The sequence below is a fragment of the Oncorhynchus nerka genome, linkage group LG6, assembly GCF_034236695.1.
Source record: "Oncorhynchus nerka isolate Pitt River linkage group LG6, Oner_Uvic_2.0, whole genome shotgun sequence".
NCBI lineage: Eukaryota > Metazoa > Chordata > Actinopteri > Salmoniformes > Salmonidae > Oncorhynchus > Oncorhynchus nerka.
This window is the reverse complement of record NC_088401.1, coordinates 9,258,243-9,277,538: the sequence shown is the minus strand read 5'-3', so window position 1 is coordinate 9,277,538 and position 19,296 is coordinate 9,258,243. Positions and strand designations below refer to the sequence as shown.

General features: G+C 41.7%; 1 protein-coding gene across 1 annotated transcript in view; it reads left to right on the top strand.

The window, feature by feature from the left end:
* Positions 1-8,274, top strand: part of LOC115130093 (TLC domain-containing protein 4-B-like) — a 38,456-nt gene extending 30,182 nt beyond the window's left edge. The window contains exons 6-7 of the mRNA XM_065019248.1: positions 5,429-5,502; positions 7,021-8,274. Coding sequence (XP_064875320.1) covers positions 5,429-5,502; positions 7,021-7,336 — 390 coding nt within the window. The 3' untranslated portion in view covers positions 7,337-8,274. The remainder of the gene's footprint in view (positions 1-5,428; positions 5,503-7,020) is intronic.
* Positions 8,275-19,296: the final 11,022 nt, after the last annotated feature.

Sequence of the window (19,296 nt, the reverse complement as noted above, 5' to 3'; positions counted from 1 at the left end):
TAAAGCCACTATAACAGCTGGTTATAACCACTATAACCACTAGTTATAATGCTGAAACAGGTTGTATACTGGTTAAAGCCACTATAACCACTAGTTATAATGCTGAAACAGGTTTCGAGCCCAGTCATCCAGGTCACTGCTGTTCACCCTTGGTCTGTAGTCTTCCTGGTCACCTGGTTCTATAGCTCATGATTATGGCTATGGTGACAGTGTTGGTGGTTTTTGCATGGAATGCTTAGTGATGGTAGTGGCCGACACCCTCGTTGCCTTTCCCTTCGTCATCACCTTCCCATTTAAAGGTCCTGCTTTTCTTTCACTGACTCAGCCTTATATAGAGCTGGACTGAGCTGATCTGTGCATGCCTCCATTTTCTCCTGGCTTTCCCAGGTCTTAACAGTACTGTGTGTGCATGCCAAAACAACTGACTTCCTACTGTTCTGTCTCCTTTCTCTCACACTCTCCACCCCACTATTTCCACAGTTTCTTCTCACTTGTCTGTTGTGGCAAAGGGCCCTTGAAAACAACTGAAATGTTAATGATACCACTTTGCCGTGTATGATGCTGAAATGCATCTCGTCTATGAACGTGTGCTCACTGTAATGCCCCATAATAGCTCTGTGAGGGCTCGCCTACTTAACTTCAAGCATCTCTGTTTGAAGTTTTTAACCTTTATTTAACTAGGCAAGTCAGTTAAGAACAAATTCTTATTTTTAATGATGGCCTAGGAACAGTGGGTTAACTGCCTGTTCAGGGGAAGAACGACAGATTCTTACCTTGTCAGTTCGGGGATTTTTTATTTAATTTTAATTTTACCTTTATTTTACTAGGCAAGTCAGTTAAGAACAAATTCTTATTTTCTATGACGGCCTAGGAACAGTGGGTTAACTGCCTGTTCAGGGGCAGAATGACAGATTTGTACCTTGTCAGCTCGGGGATTTAATCTAGCAACCTTTCGGTTACTGGCCCAACGCTCTAACCACTAGGCTCATCAATAAGGCAAAGATCAGGCCTTGATTCATGCCAACCCAAATCCTTAAACCTTTGTACAATAATTATCCCTTAGCATTGTATGCGAATTGTATTCCTACCCAACTGGATTAAACGAATACACTTGAAGTACCATAATGTACAGTATAGGCATTGCATAAGCTACCCTATCGGAGGTGCAATGCATTCCTATGTAAATTTATTTTTAAAAAAAACTTTCTCTCTCGAGACAGAAAGTCCATTATGTTAAAACAACGGAGCAAAATGAATGGTGTTGTTGAAGCAATACTTCTACTTCGTAAGATAATTGACCATGTGGTTAAATTGTCTTGCTGCTACAACTGACAGGCGATGGTGGTTAAGGCCGTACTGTCACTGGACATTCGTGACTGCTTAGTCAACATGAAGAACTTAATCAACATAAAACCCCTCATTAACTATCATCCAATTTAATTCATAATTTACTAATTGATTGACTTACTTTTTTGTGTGATTTAAAATAAGAATTGTATCAAAGCTGGTATATGTGAGTATGTTTTTACCTTTATTTAACCAGAACAAATTCTTATTTTCAATGATGGCCTAGGAACAGTGGGTTAACTGCCTGTTCAGGGGCAGAACGACAGATTTGTACCTTGTCAGCTCGGGGTTTGAACTTGCAACCTTCTGGTTACTAGTCCAACGCTCTAACCACTAGGCTACCCTGCCGCCCCATGTAGTTAATTCGGTGACATATTGTTAGTTAAACCAGCTGTTCTATTGCAGATTGTATTCTGTTATTATGTCATACTAGATCAGTGGAAAAACAATAAGGCTATACTACAGCTTGCTAAACAACCAAATGAATTCATAGGCTAATATTTGATTGCTGTTTGAGTTCAAGAACTCATGCTAAACTATCAAAGTTGTTGTTGCTTCTTTTTGTTGCTTGTAACTATAGTTACACTTTCTCCCCCCCCCCCCCTAATCTGTCTGTCTATCTTTATCCTTTGCTAATATGATTTCTTAAAATAATTTAGGCCCACAATTACCAGCAAAACATTCAAGCAAAAAAAAAAACCGACCAAATTCAAATGAGGTTTTGTAGGATGTAAAACGTGCCGACCAGGGCTGACTCGTCTGGACTGAATCCTTCCTGTCTTGTCTGCTACACTGACCTATCTGTCCAGTAACAGTATGGACTTACCAGTATCTAGAGGTATTAGCATAGAGATGCTGGGGGGAGTTCATATCCGCTCTGGTATAGACTTGAAGCAAATGCATTGTGTCCTGACACGTCCATATCTTGAGAGTGATGCCATTTATGAACTTTTGTTAAAAGGTAAGTTTCCCCCTTTGGAGTGTCCTATCTGGATAATCGTAGCCTGTGTTAGGCCTGAAATAAATAACATATGAGAGAGAGACCCTTAACTGCTGCTCATATGAGGGTTTTAATGGCCCAGAGGTCTGCTACAGTACCGTCCTATAACCGCATGGCTCTTATACAGTGCATTTGGAAAGTATTCAGACCCCTTGACATTTATCACATTCTGTTACATTACCTCGTTATTCTAAAATGGATTAAATAAAAATCAAATCGTCATCAATCTACACACAATACCCCATAATGACAAACCAAAAACAGGTTTTTAGACATTTCTGCAAATTGATAATAAAAAAAAACTGAAGTATCACATTTAAAGTATTCAGACCCATTACTCAGTACTTTGTTTAAGCACATTTGGCAACGATTACAGCCTTGTGTCTTCTTGGGTATGACGCTACAAGCTTCGCACACCTGTATTTGGGGAGTTTCTCGCATTCTTCTCTGCAGATCCTCTCAAGCTCTGTCAGGTTGGATGGGGAGCGTTGCTGCACAGCTATTTTTAGGTCTGTCCAGAGGTGTTTGATCGGGTTCAAGTCCGGGCTCAGGCTGGGCCACTCAAGGACATTCAGAGACTTGTCCCGAAGCCACTACTGCGTTGTCTTGGCTGTGTGCTTAGGGTTGTCGTCCTGCTGGAAGGTGAACCTTCACCCCAGTCTGAGGTCCTGAACGCTCAGGAGCAGGTTTTCATCAATAATCTCTCTGTACTTTGCTCCGTTCATCTTTCCCTCGATCCTGACTAGTCTCCAAGTCCCTGCCGCTGAAAAACATCCCCACAGCATGATGCTGCCACCACCATGCTTCACCATAGGGATGGTGCCAGGTTTCTTCTAGACGTGACACTTGGCATTCAGGCCAAAAAGTTCAATATTGGTTTCATCAGAGCAGAGAATCTTGTTTCTCATAGTCTGAGAGTCCTTTAGGTGCCTTTTGGCAAACTACAAGTGGCCTGTCATGTGCCGTTTACTGAGGTGTGCCTTCCGTCTGGCCACTCTACCATAAATGCCTGATTGGTGGAGTGCTGCAGAGATGGTTGTCCTTATGGAGGGTTCTCCCATCTCCACAGAGGAACTCTGGAGCTCTGTCAGAGTGACTATCGGGTTCTTGGTCGCCTCCCTGACCAAGGCCCTTCTCCCCTGATTGGTCAGTTTGGCCGGGCGGCCAGCTCTAGGAAGTCTTAGTGGTTCCAAACTTCTTTCATATAAGAATGATAGAGGCCCTGTGTTCTCGGTGACCTTCAACACTGCATAATTGTTTTGGTAACTTCACCCAGATCTGTGCCTCGACACAATCCTGTCTCGGAGCTCTACGAACAATTCCTTCGACCCCATGGCTTGGTTTTTGCTCTGACGTGCACTGTCAACTGTGTGACCTTATACAGTATATACAGGTGTGTGCCTTTACGAATCATGTCCAATCAATTGAATTTACCACAGGTGGACTCCAATCAAGTTGTAGAAACATCTCAAGGATGATCAATAGAAACAGGATGCACCTGAGCTCAATTTCGAGTCTCATAGCAAAGGGTCTGAATACTTATGTAAATAAGGTATTTCTATTTTTTATTTTGTATACATTAGCAAAAATTTCTAAAACCTTGTTTTCGGCTTTGTCATTATGGGGTATTATGTGTAGATTGATGGGAGAAAAAAAAACTTAACAATTTAATACATTTTAGAATGCAACTTAACAAAATGTGGGAAAAGTCAAAGGGGCTGAATACTTTCCGGATGCACTGTATGCATTGCTAATCATGGCTAATCATGGCTAATCATGGCTAATCATGGCAAATCATGGATAATCATGGCTAATCATGGCTGATCATGGCTAATCATGGCTAATCATGGCTGATCATGGCTAATCATGGCTGATCATGGCTAATCATGGCAAATCATGGCTAATCATGGCTAATCATGGCTGATCATGGCTAATCATGGCTAATCATGGCTGATCATGGCTAATCATGGCTAATCATGGCTAATCATGGCTGATCATGGCTAATCATGGCAAATCATGGCTAATCATGGCTAAACATTGCACATTTGGCTAGTGGCTGAATGTCTACTCGTAAAATCCTGGCTGTATGCGCACACTATGTTGTTAGCAGTGGTGCTATCCTATTCACTGTTTGTGTGAAGGGATTTTAATTTAGCTGTTTCACTGGCAAAACTCCCACTTTTCAATGAGTGGCACCCTTTTTAACTTCCCGTGGTCTTTCGGCTACTGAAGCCTCATAGCTGTTCTCATAGCTGTTCTCATAGCTGTTCTCATAGCTCTCATAGCTGTTCTCATAGCTGTTCTCATAGCTGTTCTCATAGCTGTTCTCATAGCTGTTCTCATAGCTGTTCTCATAGCCGTTCTCATAGCTGTTCTCATAGCTGTTCTCATCTCAAATAGACCCTAAATCATATGACTGGGTTGATTAGGGTCTACTGGAGATGAAATAGAACAACAGATGAAATGGAACCTATAAATCCTTCAGAAGTTAGCTGAGTCTCCTGAGGGACGAGACGTTTTCTGTTTGATCTGAAAAATAGAAGAAGAGCCGACCTATATTCAGAAAGTGATTTCAATGATTTAATTTTAGATCTGAAAATGTCTCCTTAATCTCAGTTTTTGGTTCAGCACTGACAGATCAAAATGTCTCTTCACCAAGATATCTGTAGCAGAGTTATAACTCTCACGTACGGTATGTAATACCAAGTCTGTTTGAGAGCACGTTTTCCCGCTTCTTATTGCCATTGGAAAATACAGTACATTTATTTTTTGTACCTTAATATTGAGTGATCCTGAAATGTACGTTTATGCGCTGAAAAGTTCAGTATGGTAAAAGTGAGATCTTAACTCGCCCCCCCCCCCCCCCCCCCCCCCAAAATAAAAAATATATATATATAATTATCACATGCCTTGTGTTCTTTTGTTGTTGACGATGGATGAATCTTTCTGGGCACAAACGGTGTGAAGGCCTCACTTGAACCATACTGATGTGATGTTTGACCAAATGAAAACATTTTGACTCCCTTTCCTTTCCTGTTTCATTGTTTCTTTCGGTTTTTCTTTTTTACCTCGTTCTTCCAGGGACAAGGGATGTTGCCTTATTTTGCTAACTTCCGTCTGCTTGCAGAGTTCTCCACGCCGTGTGTGAACCAGCGGTATGTATAACATGTATATAAACATATTTATTATGTGTATGGTAGGTACCACCCCACACTCTGAGGCCTGAACTTTCTATAGAAAAAAAACAGTTAAAAAAACAACATCTTTATCTAACTAGGCAAGTCAGTTTAGAGCAAATTCTTATTTACATTGACGGTCTACCGGGGAACAGTGGGTTACACCGTCAATGTAAATAAGAATTTGCTCTAAACTGACTTGCCTAGTTAGATAAAGATGTTTTTTTAACTGCCTTGTTCAGGGGCAGAACGACAGAGTTGTACCTTGTCAGCCAGGGGATTCGATGTGGACACCGAGGAACTTGAAACTCTCGACCCGCTCCACTACAGCCCCGTTGATGTTTATGTGGGCCTGTTCGGCCCGCCTTTTCCTGTAGTCCACGATCGGGGCTGATTCGGGGAAATACACACCACTACAGCTGTGTAGATTTACAGCGTATCTGAGTTCTGTTTTGCAGTTCTATTAGGTATTTTTACCATTGGCAGATTTTTATATGCACAAAAATAAAGTAATTTTGATTTTGTACACAGTCATACCGTACGTGGTGTAGAAAAGCACAATCTTAGGGGAGTCAAAATTACCCCAAACGTCCATATTGATTCACAAATACTACACAATGATTTTGTATTTTATTAAGAACAAGTTGATTGACAAAGTCATGAACAATTGGAATAATTGAATAAACCATTTTTGGGCTATGGTAAAAACAACAACATGCCTTTGGTGTCAAAATGAGGCATGCTTGAGGGTTGATTTGTTTAAAGCCAAGTCCCATACACCCATGTTTACGATATTCATATATTGATTTTACTGAGCATTTTTTATGTTCACATGTGTGAAAGATATGTTGTTTGAATCATGTTAGGCCCAAAGTTAAACCTCAGTTTGCTCTTTCTTTACATTGTTGCTCTGACTGTTTCTTCACATTGTTGCTCTGACTGTTTCTTTACATTGTTGTTCTGACTGTGTTTTTCTTCACATTGTTGCTCTGACTGTTTCTTCACATTGTTGCTCTGACTGTTTCTTCACATTGTTGTTCTGACTGTGTTTTTCTTCACATTGTTGCTCTGACTGTTTCTTCACATTGTTGCTCTGACTGTTTCTTTACATTGTTGCTCTGACTGTTTCTTTACATTGTTGTTCTGACTGTGTTTTTCTTCACATTGTTGCTCTGACTGTTTCTTCACATTGTTGCTCTGACTGTTTCTTCACATTGTTGTTCTGACTGTGTTTTTCTTCACATTGTTGCTCTGACTGTTTCTTCACATTGTTGCTCTGACTGTTTCTTCACATTGTTGCTCTGACTGTTTCTTTACATTGTTGTTCTGACTGTGTCTTTCTTCACATTGTTGCTCTGACTGTTTCTTCACATTGTTGCTCTGACTGTTTCTTCACATTGTTGCTCTGACTGTTTCTTCACATTGTTGCTCTGACTGTTTCTTTACATTGTTGCTCTGACTGTTTCTTTACATTGTTGTTCTGACTGTGTCTTCCAGCTGGTTCTTTGAAGTGTTAGGTTACCCCAAGTCCTCCAAGCCCAACATCGCTAACGGGATGGCAATGGCCCTGGTCTTCTTCCTGGTTCGCATCGCCGTCATGCCCCTCTACTACAGCCGCATGTGGTCCGTGTACGGCACCGAAGCCTTCTACCGCGTCCCGCCGGAAGGCCGCGCCGCCTGGATCATCTCCAGCGTCTCGCTGGATGTCATGAACGTCATGTGGATGCACAAGATCGCCCGCGGCTGCTACAAGGTCATGTGCTCGGCCCGACGGCACAACGTGGAGACACGGGAGAATGGAAAGACTGACTAAGAAACAAAAAGGGGATGGCCAGGGGAAACCCATTGAACCACTGTCCCCCTTTTTGTTTAGTGCACGATTGGATTAGTACCTGACTGTTTCAGGGTCAACTAACACACACCAAAAGCCAAGTCTCACACGGACTGAATTTTATGCTAGTTGACGCAGCACATTTCTTGCTTCCCTTTTGAGATTGGAGCATTGTGCTGGATGTGGACAAAGGGAAAATAACTGGGGCAGTGGTTGGTGAACCTGTTAGCAACACTTTCTGTGCATTTTATCACAAAACAGCATGTCTGGGATGACGTATCTGTTTTCCCCCAACACTTCACCAAGTCAAACGTTTACTGCTTGTTCCAGACCATAGACTCAAGGTGTGATGCTCATGTGCTCCTCAAAGTAACGTCAAGCCCCTTACTTCATTTTGCTCTCTTTAATATTTTGCGTGTCTGAATCCCGTAGGTTATTGATTTACATTTTAACAGAGGAATTCATTATTGTTCAAATGGTGAGTACAAATAAAATAACCGTTTTTGAAAAACAGTTTTTTGGGACACAACCAACCTAACTTACCCAACCAACCTAACTTACCCAACCAACCCAACCAACCTAACTAACCCAATAAACCTAACCAACCCAATCAACCTAACTAACCCAACCAACTCAATCAACCTAACCAACCCAAATAGCCCAACCAACCCAATCAACCTAACTAACCCAACCAACCCAATCAACCTAACCAACCCAATCAACCTAACCAACCCAATCAACCTAACCAACCTAACTTACCCAACCAACCTAACTTACCCAACCAACCCAACCAACCTAACCTAACCAACCAACACAACCAACCTAACTTACCCAACCAACCCAACCAACCTAACCAACCCAACCAACCCAACCAACCCAATCAACCTAACCAACCCAATCAACACAAATAACCCAATCAACCTAACCAACCCAATCAACCTAACCTAACCCAACCAACCATTTCAACCTAACTAACCCAACCAACCCAAATAACCCAACCATCCCAAATAGCCCAACCAACCCAATCAACCTAACCAACCCAGTCAACCTAACTAACCCAACCAACCAACCCAATCAACCGAACCAACCCAATCAACCTAACCAACCCAATCAACCTAACTAACCCAACCAACCTAACTTACCCAACCAACCTAACTTACCCAACCAACCCAACCAACCTAACCTAACCAACCAACCAACACAACCAACCTAACTTACCCAACCAACCTAACCAACCCAACCAACCCAACCAACCCAAATAACCCAACCATCCCAACCCAATCAACCTAATCAACCTAACTAACCCAACCAACCAACCAACCAACCCAACCAACCTAACCAACCCAATCAACCTAACTAACCCAACCAACTCAATCAACCTAACCAACCCAAATAGCCCAACCAACCCAACAAACCCAAACAACTCAAATAACCCATGCAGCAAAAACCTATTGTTGTAATTGTGTCATTAAAAATCTGCTGTCTGTCTGCTGAGGAAGGGCAGGGTATAGCATCTTCCTGTTTAACCCCAAACTGACCGTCTGTCAGAAGGCTGGATGGACATCTAGATCAATCAAACCTATATCCAAGACGAGTGAGTTCAACTGAAAGAAACCTCTCAGGGAGACACTCTGATACACAGACGGACCCCTGGCTCAACGACAGACACAGACCCCTTGTTCAAATGGAGTGAGGCCTCCTATGGGCCACTCACTCTCTGGGGAAAGTTGAAGTAGGGAAAAGGGGAAAGTTGAAGTAGAAAAGCATAAATGGATTCCTTACATTTGTCCAGCCGGGTTCGATTTAGGATGATTTTGGTTCTAAATATTCACATTGATATTTTTGTTTTCATCGAAAATGGGACTGATGTGGGTACACTTTGCTGATTATGCCATAGGATATGTCACGCTGCTTGCTTGTCTGACCAAAAAGATGCCGAAAGGGAAACTTTGAGAATGTGTGAGTTGAAGCGATGGGGAAATGGAAACTTTGAGAATGTGTGAGTTGAAGCAGTCCTTGGGGAAAGCAGGAAGCTTTGGAGATGTGTGCTGATGATACAAAGACGGCTGTGAACAGGGCTGGGGGAAATGAGAATGTGTGAGTTGAAGATAGAACTTTGAAATGTTGAGAATGTGTGAGACCTGTCAGGAGGACGCAAGCTGGGCCGCGGGAAATGCCCAACTTTGAGAATAAATGGTTGAGTTGAAGCATGGGGAAGGATGAAACTTTGAGAATGTGAGTTGATATTTTAGTTGAATGATGGGGAAAGGGAAAATTTGTGAATGTGTGAGTTGAAGAAAAGAAGAAGGGAAATGGAAACTTTGAGAATGTGTGAGTTGAAGCGATGGGGAAATGGAAACTTTGAGAATGTGTGAGTTGAAGCGATGGGGAAAGGGAAGCTTTGAGAATGTGTGAGTTGAAGCGATGGGGAAATGGAAACTTTGAGAATGTGTGAGTTGAAGCGATGGGGAAAGGGAAACTTTGAGAATGTGTGAGTTGAAGCGATGGGGAAATGGAAACTTTGAGAATGTGTGAGTTGAAGCGATGGGGAAATGGAAACTTTGAGAATGTGTGAGTTGAAGCGATGGGGAAATGGAAACTTTGAGAATGTGTGAGTTGAAGCGATGGGGAAAGGGAAGGAAACTTTGAGAATGTGTGAGTTGAAGCGATGGGGAAATGCATTGTCAGAGTTGTCAGCTGGATTCTGATATTCCTCTCAGATTTGATTTGTTCAGATGATATAAGACGTGTGACCTTTTTTGTCCTCAACATTAATAATAATTTAATAATAAACTCTAATAATTCATTTATTTAAAATATAATAATAAACTCTTAATAATTTATGAGAGTTTAAAGACCATAATCATGGTAACAAGTTGTTTTTCTCTTTTTCCACACATACTGTCAATACCAACGTATACTGTATGTACAGTCAACTGGTGCATGCTGGAATGAATTGTATGTACCGGGTATCAGATCAATATGGAACTTTGAGTTTGTTAGGATGAGGTGCCACTGAGACAATGTTATTGGATGAGTTTGTCCCCTCTGAGCTCGACCAATGGCTACTATAACACTCACCTTGGTCCATGATCTTGGTGTAAGGAACTTTTTCTGAACCGCATGAAATACCATTTATTACCAGTTATGTACTGGAGCAACTCTTCAACGTTTATCTACATACACTGAGTGTACCAAACATTAGGAACACCTTTCCTAATATTTTGTTTCATCCTCTTTTGCCCTTAGAACAGCCTCAATTTAGTCGGAGGCATGGAGTCAACAATGTGTGGAAAGCGTTCCACAGGGATGCTGGCCCATGTTGATGCCAGTGACTCAATCCGGTGTGCCTGGCACCTACTACCGTACCCCGTTCAAAGGCACTGAAATATTTTGTCTTGCCCCATTCAACCTCTGAATGGCACAGATACACAATCTATCTCTCAAGACTTAACAATCCTTCTTTAACCGGTTTCCTCCCCTTTCATCTACAGTGGATTTAACAAGTGACACGAATAAGGAATCATAGCTTTCACCTGGTCAGCACGTCATGGAACGAGCAGGTGTTCCTAATGTTTTGTACACTCCGTGTATTTTTAGTATATTTAAGGAGATGTATCATTTATTTGGTAAAAGAGGTATAATTTATTTGGTAAAAGAGGTATAATTTATTTGGTAAAAGAGGTATTCATGATGTATCTTTTTAGTAGATTTATGAGGAAAAGTTTTCATGATTACAAGTAACATGTATATTATGCCTGCCTTTTCTCTGAGCAGTTTAGTTTAATGTGCACATACACACATTAAAGATGTATTTCTTGTAATTACTTAAGATTATTACTTATGAAAAGGTGTGTCATACTACATTTGCATTTTACTGACTGAATGACTTTTTTAAAAAACTAAGTAGATTTGACAAATGTTTTTGCGTGAGGACACTTAATAAGAAATACTAGCATTGTCCTCATCCAAAATGAAAAGTTTACTTTTGAAAAAAACGTTTTATTTATTGATTTAATGTGTACTTTTTTTATTGTACTTTTATTTTCTATGGTGAACACAAAGAAGCATATTTTTAATCGTCTGTGAAATTAAAGAGGATACCCCAGTCATCATATTTGTCCCTTGTCATGTTCTGCAGTCTTGTTTTTTACAATTTAAAATTGAACCACATTTTAAATTGCACAGCAATCTTTTCTTACAACTTTTATTTTGTGTTTGTTTTCTATTTCATAAGCCCGCCTCAATGTGATTAACAAACCATGTTCACTATGAAAAGGAAAATAAAATGTAAATGTTTGTGGAGGGGATTATATGAAGGTATTGTATTAAACCGTTTCTAAGTTAAATGTTTGCCAGTATAGAGCAACGTTAAGTGAAGCTCTGTACATTTCAGTTGAACTAAACTGTAGAAACCCTGATGTGTTATTTTATAATCTCATTATCAACTCTCCTCAATGTTCACTGATCTGATGGGTGGAAATATGGTATATGGAAGGAAGGATTGTGGGAAGGAAGGATTATGGGAAGGAAGGATTATGGGAAGGAAGGATTGTGGGAAGGAAGGATTATGGGAAGGAAGGTTTATGGGAAGGAAGGTTTATGGAAGGAAGGATTGTGGGAAGGAAGGATTGTGGGAAGGAAGGATTATGGGAAGGAAGGATTGTGGGAAGGAAGGATTGTGGGAAGGAAGGATTATGGGAAGGAAGGATTATGGGAAGGAAGGTTTATGGGAAGGAAGGTTTATGGGAAGGAAGGATTGTGGGAAGGAAGGATTGTGGGAAGGAAGGATTATGGGAAGGAAGGATTGTGGGAAGGAAGGATTGTGGGAAGGAAGCGATGGTAGAGTTGGTATAGTCAATATCAGAACATCAGCACTCAGTAATGTGGTCATACAGTCAGTCTATGGTTGTGACAGTGTGTGGTCAGTCTATGGTTGTGACAGTGTGGTCAGTCTATGGTTGTGGTCATACAGTCAGTCTATGGTTGTGACAGTGTGGTCAGTCTATGGTTGTGACAGTGTGGTCAGTCTATGGTTGTGGTCATACAGTCAGTCTATGGTTGTGACAGTGTGGTCAGTCTACGGTTGTGACAGTGTGGTCAGTCTATGGTTGTGACAGTGTGGTCAGTCTACGGTTGTGACAGTGTGGTCAGTCTACGGTTGTGACAGTGTGGTCAGTCTATGGTTGTGACAGTGTGGTCAGTCTATGGTTGTGACAGTGTGGTCAGTCTACGGTTGTGACAGTGTGGTCAGTCTATGGTTGTGACAGTGTGGTCAGTCTACGGTTGTGACAGTGTGGTCAGTCTATGGTTGTGGTCATACAGTCAGTCTACGGTTGTGACAGTGTGGTCAGTCTACGGTTGTGACAGTGTGGTCAGTCTACGGTTGTGACAGTGTGGTCAGTCTACGGTTGTGACAGTGTGGTCAGTCTACGGTCGTGACAGTGTGGTCATTGCATGATCGCGGTCCTCTCCTCACAAACCCTCTCTAACTGCATGTGGTATTGCACGCAGATAAGACTACAATAAAAGCCATGTTATTGCAAGCTGTATTTAATATTTGAGTCCTGTACATGATGATTAACCCCATGAGTATTCTTTGGTAGACCTACTTGTTCATCATGGAATCCAGAGATGATGATGATGATGAACATGTGAAACACCTAACACAGAAATATCCAATTAGGAAAAGTATACGGAAATATGGGCAGTACAAATAAACATGAATAACTTACATGTATGCATTTCATTATAATGATCTATTTATTCTTCAAGTAAACCAGGAAGTGCACTGGTGATGGTGCAAAATAGGTTTTCAAAATAAAGGTCCTCTCATTCTGCAAGTGTTTAGTGAATGACGAGGGGGAGGGGACACAGGCTAAGATGGTTCAGGGAAGTGAACCCTGAATTCTACAAATGTTCAAAAATCCTTGGTTGCTGGCCATGGTTGACTTTTAGTTTTTAAATCTTTTACAATACATGTCAAATCTGTGAAGATATGTGTTCCCTTTTTATGATTTGACATTCATTGTTTTTATTAAAATGTTCAGAATGTAACGTGGAAGATATGGGGTCCAATGTTCACCCATAACGAGGAGGACATGGGGTCCAATGTTCACCCATAACGAGGAGGACATGGGGTCCAATGTTCACCCATAACGAGGAGGACATGGGGTCCAATGTTCACCCATAACGAGGAGGACATGGGGTCCAATGTTCACCCATAACGAGGAGGACATGGGGTCCAATGTTCACCCATAACGAGGAGGATATGGGGTCCAATGTTCACCCATAACGAGGAGGACATGGGGTCCAATGTTCACCCATAACGAGGAGGACATGGGGTCCAATGTTCACCCATAACGAGGAGGATATGGGGTCCAATGTTCACCCATAACGAGGAGGATATGGGGTCCAATGTTCACCCATAACGAGGAGGACATGGGGTCCAATGTTCACCCATAACGAGGAGGACATGGGGTCCAATGTTCACCCATAACGAGGAGGACATGGGGTCCAATGTTCACCCATAACGAGGAGGACATGGGGTCCAATGTTCACCCATAACGAGGAGGACATGGGGTCCAATGTTCACCCATAACGAGGAGGACATGGGGTCCAATGTTCACCCATAACGAGGAGGACATGGGGTCCAATGTTCACCCATAACGAGGAGGACATGGGGTCCAATGTTCACCCATAACGAGGAGGACATGGGGTCCAATGTTCACCCATAACGAGGAGGACATGGGGTCCAATGTTCACCCATAACGAGGAGGACATGGGGTCCAATGTTCACCCATACATGGGGTCCAATGTTCACGAGGAGGATATGGGGTCCAATGTTCACCCATAACGAGGAGGACATGGGGTCCAATGTTCACCCATAACGAGGAGGACATGGGGTCCAATGTTCACCCATAACGAGGAGGACATGGGGTCCAATGTTCACCCATAACGAGGAGGACATGGGGTCCAATGTTCACCAATAACGAGGAGGACATGGGGTCCAATGTTCACCCATAACTAGGAGGATATGGATAAACAGCTGTCTCTGATTGGGAACCATATCAGGCCAACATAGACATACAAAAAAACCTAGATGACCCGCCCTAGTCACTATCACGCCCCAACCAACACAGAGAATAAACAGCTTACTATGGTCAGGGCGTGACACCCACATACAGACTTGAAATCATTGGCCACTAATAAATGGATCACTAGTCACTTTAGTAATGTTTACATATCTTGCATTACTGATCTCATATATATACTGTATTTTATACCATCTATTGCATCTTGCCTATGCTGCTCTGTCATTGCTCATTCTATTCCTTTACTTATATTTGTGTGTAAAAGGTAGTTGTTGTGAAATTGTTAGTTATTGCTGCACCGTCGGAACTAGAAGCACAAGCATTTGGCTACACTCACATTAACATCTGATAACCATGTGTATGTGACCAATAAAATGTATTAATTATTCATATTAATATTAATTGATTATTAATACCATTTGATTTGATTGATTTGATTTGTGTGGAAGCACAATGTTTTCAATATTCTTTGTATCCCTCGTGTACTCAAATGTTTATTTTATTTCGGCAGTTACCTAGCACAAGGCTGTTACCTAGCACAAGGCTGTAGCTCTGTGGAGAACTATGTCAAAGATGATCAAGGACCGAGAGACGAATAAACAGAGACTCTGACCGAGAGACGAATAAACAGAGACTCTGACCGAGAGACTAATCAAACAGAGACTCTGACCGAGAGACTAATAAACAGAGACTCTGACCGAGAGACGAATAAACAGAGACTCTGACCGAGAGACTAATCAAACAGAGACTCTGACCGAGAGACTAATAAACAGAGACTCTGATCAAACAGAGACTCTGACCGAGAGACTAATAAACAGAGACTCTGACCGAGAGACTAATAAACAGAGACTCTGACCGAGAGACTAATCAAACAGAGACTCTGACCGAGAGACTAATAAACAGAGACTCTGACCGAGAGACTAATAAACAGAGACTCTGACCGAGAGACTGATTTAACAGAGACTCTGACCGAGAGACTAATCAAACAGAGACTCTAATAAACAGAGACTCTGACCGAGAGACTAATAAACAGAGACTCTGACCGAGAGACTGATTTAACAGAGACTCTGACTAATAAACAGAGACTCTGACTAATAAACAGAGACTCTGACCGAGAGACTAATAAACAGAGACTCTGACCGAGAGACGAATAAACAGAGACTCTGACCGAGAGACTAATAAACAGAGACTCTGACCGAGAGACTGATTTAACAGAGACTCTGACCGAGAGACTAATAAACAGAGACTCTGACCGAGAGACTAATAAACAGAGACTCTGACCGAGAGACTGATTTAACAGAGACTCTGACCGAGAGACTAATAAACAGAGACTCTGACCGACTAATAAACAGAGACTCTGACCGAGAGACTGATTTAACAGAGACTCTGACCGAGAGACTAATAAACAGAGACTCTGACCGAGAGACTAATAAACAGAGACTCTGACCGAGAGACTAATAAACAGAGACTCTGACCGAGAGACTGATTTAACAGAGACTCTGACCGAGAGACTAATAAACAGAGACTCTGACCGAGAGACTAATAAACAGAGACTCTGACCGAGAGACTAATAAACAGAGACTCTGACCGAGAGACTGATTTAACAGAGACTCTGACCGAGAGACTAATAAACAGAGACTCTGACCGAGAGACTGATTTAACAGAGACTCTGACCGAGAGACTGATTTAACAGAGACTCTGACCGAGAGACTAATAAACAGAGACTCTGACCGAGAGACTGATTTAACAGAGACTCTGACCGAGAGACTAATAAACAGAGACTCTGACCGAGAGACCAATAAACAGAGACTCTGACCGAGAGACTGATTTAACAGAGACTCTGACCGAGAGACTAATAAACAGAGACTCTGACCGAGAGACCAATAAACAGAGACTCTGACCGAGAGACTAATAAACAGAGACTCTGACCGAGAGACTGATTTAACAGAGACTCTGACCGAGAGACTAATAAACAGAGACTCTGACCGAGAGACCAATAAACAGAGACTCTGACCGAGAGACTAATAAACAGAGACTCTGACCGAGAGACTAATAAACAGAGACTCTGACCAAGAGACTGATTTAACAGCTTCTATCTCCAGTCCATCAGACTGTTAAACAGACATCACTAGTGAGCCTCTGCCTTTGTACTCTGCCCTGAACCTTAGTCACTATTAATAGCTGGCTATCACCAAGTACTCTACCCTGCACCTCAGAGACTGCTGCCCTCTGTACATACTGTAGAGCCATTAAACACTGGGTACCTTAATAGCCATGGTTCATCCTATATAACTACTGTTGTCCACTTCATATGTATATACTGTATTCTAGTTCATCCTATATAACTACTGCTGTCCACTTCATATGTATATACTGTATTCTAGTCATGGTTCATCCTATATAACTACTGTTGTCCACTTCATATGTATATACTGTATTCTAGTTCATCCTATATAACTACTGCTGTCCACTTCATATGTATATACTGTATTCTAGTCATGGTTCATTCTATATAACTACTGTTGTCCACTTCATATGTATATACTGTATTCTAGTCATGGTTCATCCTATATAACTACTGTTGTCCACTTCATATGTATATACTGTATTCTAGTCATGGTTCATCCTATATAACTACTGTTGTCCACTTCATATGTATATACTGTATTCTAGTCATGGTTCATCCTATATAACTACTGTTGTCCACTTCATATGTATATACTGTATTCTAGTCATGGTTCATCCTATATAACTACTGTTGTCCACTTCATATGTATATACTGTATTCTAGTCATGGCTCATCCTGCTGTCCACTTCATATATATATACTGTATTCTAGTCATGGTTCATCCTATATAACTACTGCTGTCCACTTCATATGTATATACTGTATTCTAGTCATGGTTCATCCTATATAACTACTACTGTCCACTTCATATGTATATACTGTATTCTAGTTCATCCTATATAACTACTGCTGTCCACTTCATATGTATATACTGTATTCTAGTCATGGTTCATGCTATATAACTACTGTTGTCCACTTCATATGTATATACTGTATTCTAGTCATGGTTCATCCTATATAACTACTGTTGTCCACTTCATATGTATATACTGTATTCTAGTCATGGTTCATCCTATATAACTACTGTTGTCCACTTCATATGTATATACTGTATTCTAGTTCATCCTATATAACTACTGCTGTCCACTTCATATGTATATACTGTATTCTAGTCATGGTTCATGCTATATAACTACTGTTGTCCACTTCATATGTATATACTGTATTCTAGTCATGGTTCATCCTATATAACTGCTGTTGTCCACTTCATATGTATATACTGTATTCTAGTTCATCCTATATAACTACTGTTGTCCACTTCATATGTATATACTGTATAGCTGTTGGCCGAGGTTGGAGTAGCCAGGCGGAAGGCATGGCCAGCCGTTGAGAAATGCTTATTGAAGTTTTCGATAATCATGGATTTATCGGTGGTGACCGTGTTACCTAGCCTCAGTGCAGTGGGCAGCTGGGAGGAGGTGCTCTTGTTCTCCATGGACTTCACAGTGTCCCAGAACTTTTTGGAGTTGGAGCTACAGGATGCAAACTTCTGCCTGAAGAAGCTGGCCTTAGCTTTCCTGACTGACTGCGTGTATTGGTTCCTGACTTCCCTGAACAGTTGCATATCACGGGGACTATTCGATGCTATTGCAGTCCGCCACAGGATGTTTTTGTGCTGGTCGAGGGCAGTCAGGTCTGGAGTGAACCAAGGGCTGTATCTGTTCTTAGTTCTGCATTTTTTGAACGGAGCATGCTTATCTAAAATGGTGAGGAAGTTACTTTTAAAGAATGACCAGGCATCCTCAACTGACGGGATGAGGTCAATGTCCTTCCAGGATACCCGGGCCAGGTCGATTAGAAAGGCCTGCTCACAGAAGTGTTTTAGGGAGCGTTTGACAGTGATGAGGGGTGGTCGTTTGACTGCGGCTCCGTGGCGGATACAGGCAATGAGTGATCGCTGAGATCCTGGTTGAAGACAGCGGAGGTGTTTTTGGAGGGCCAGTTGGTCAGGATGACATCTATGAGGGTGCCCTTCTTTACAGAGTTAGGGTTGTACCTGGTGGGTTCCTTGATGATTTGTGTGAGATTGAGGGCATCTAGCTTAGATTGTAGGACTGCCGGGGTGTTAAGCATATCCCAGTTTAGGTCACCTAACAGAACAAACTCTGAAGCTAGATGGGGGGCGATCAATTCACAAATGGTGTCCAGGGCACAGCTGGGAGCTGAGGGGGGTCGGTAGCACGCGGCAACAGTGAGAGACTTATTTCTGGAGAGAGTAATTTTCAAAATTAGTAGTTCGAACTGTTTGGGTATGGACCTGGAAAGTATGACATTACTTTGCAGGCTGTCTCTGCAGTAGACTGCAACTCCTCCCCCTTTGGCAGTTCTATCTTGACGGAAGATGTTATAGTTGGGTATGGAAATCTCTGAATTGTTGGTGGCCTTCCTGAGCCAGGATTCAGACACGGCAAGGACATCAGGGTTAGCAGAGTGTGCTAAAGCACACCTATAACTACTGTTGTCCACTTCATATGTATATACTGCATTCTAGTTCATCCTATATAACTACTGCTGTCCACTTCATATGTATATACTTTATTCTAGTTTATCCTATATAACTACTGCTGTCCACTTCATATGTATATACTGTATTCTAGTCATGGTTCATCCTAAATAACTACTGCTGTTCACTTCATATATACTGTATATACTGTATTCTAGTCATGGTTCATCCTATATAACTACTGCTGTTCACTTCATATGTATATACTGTATTCTAG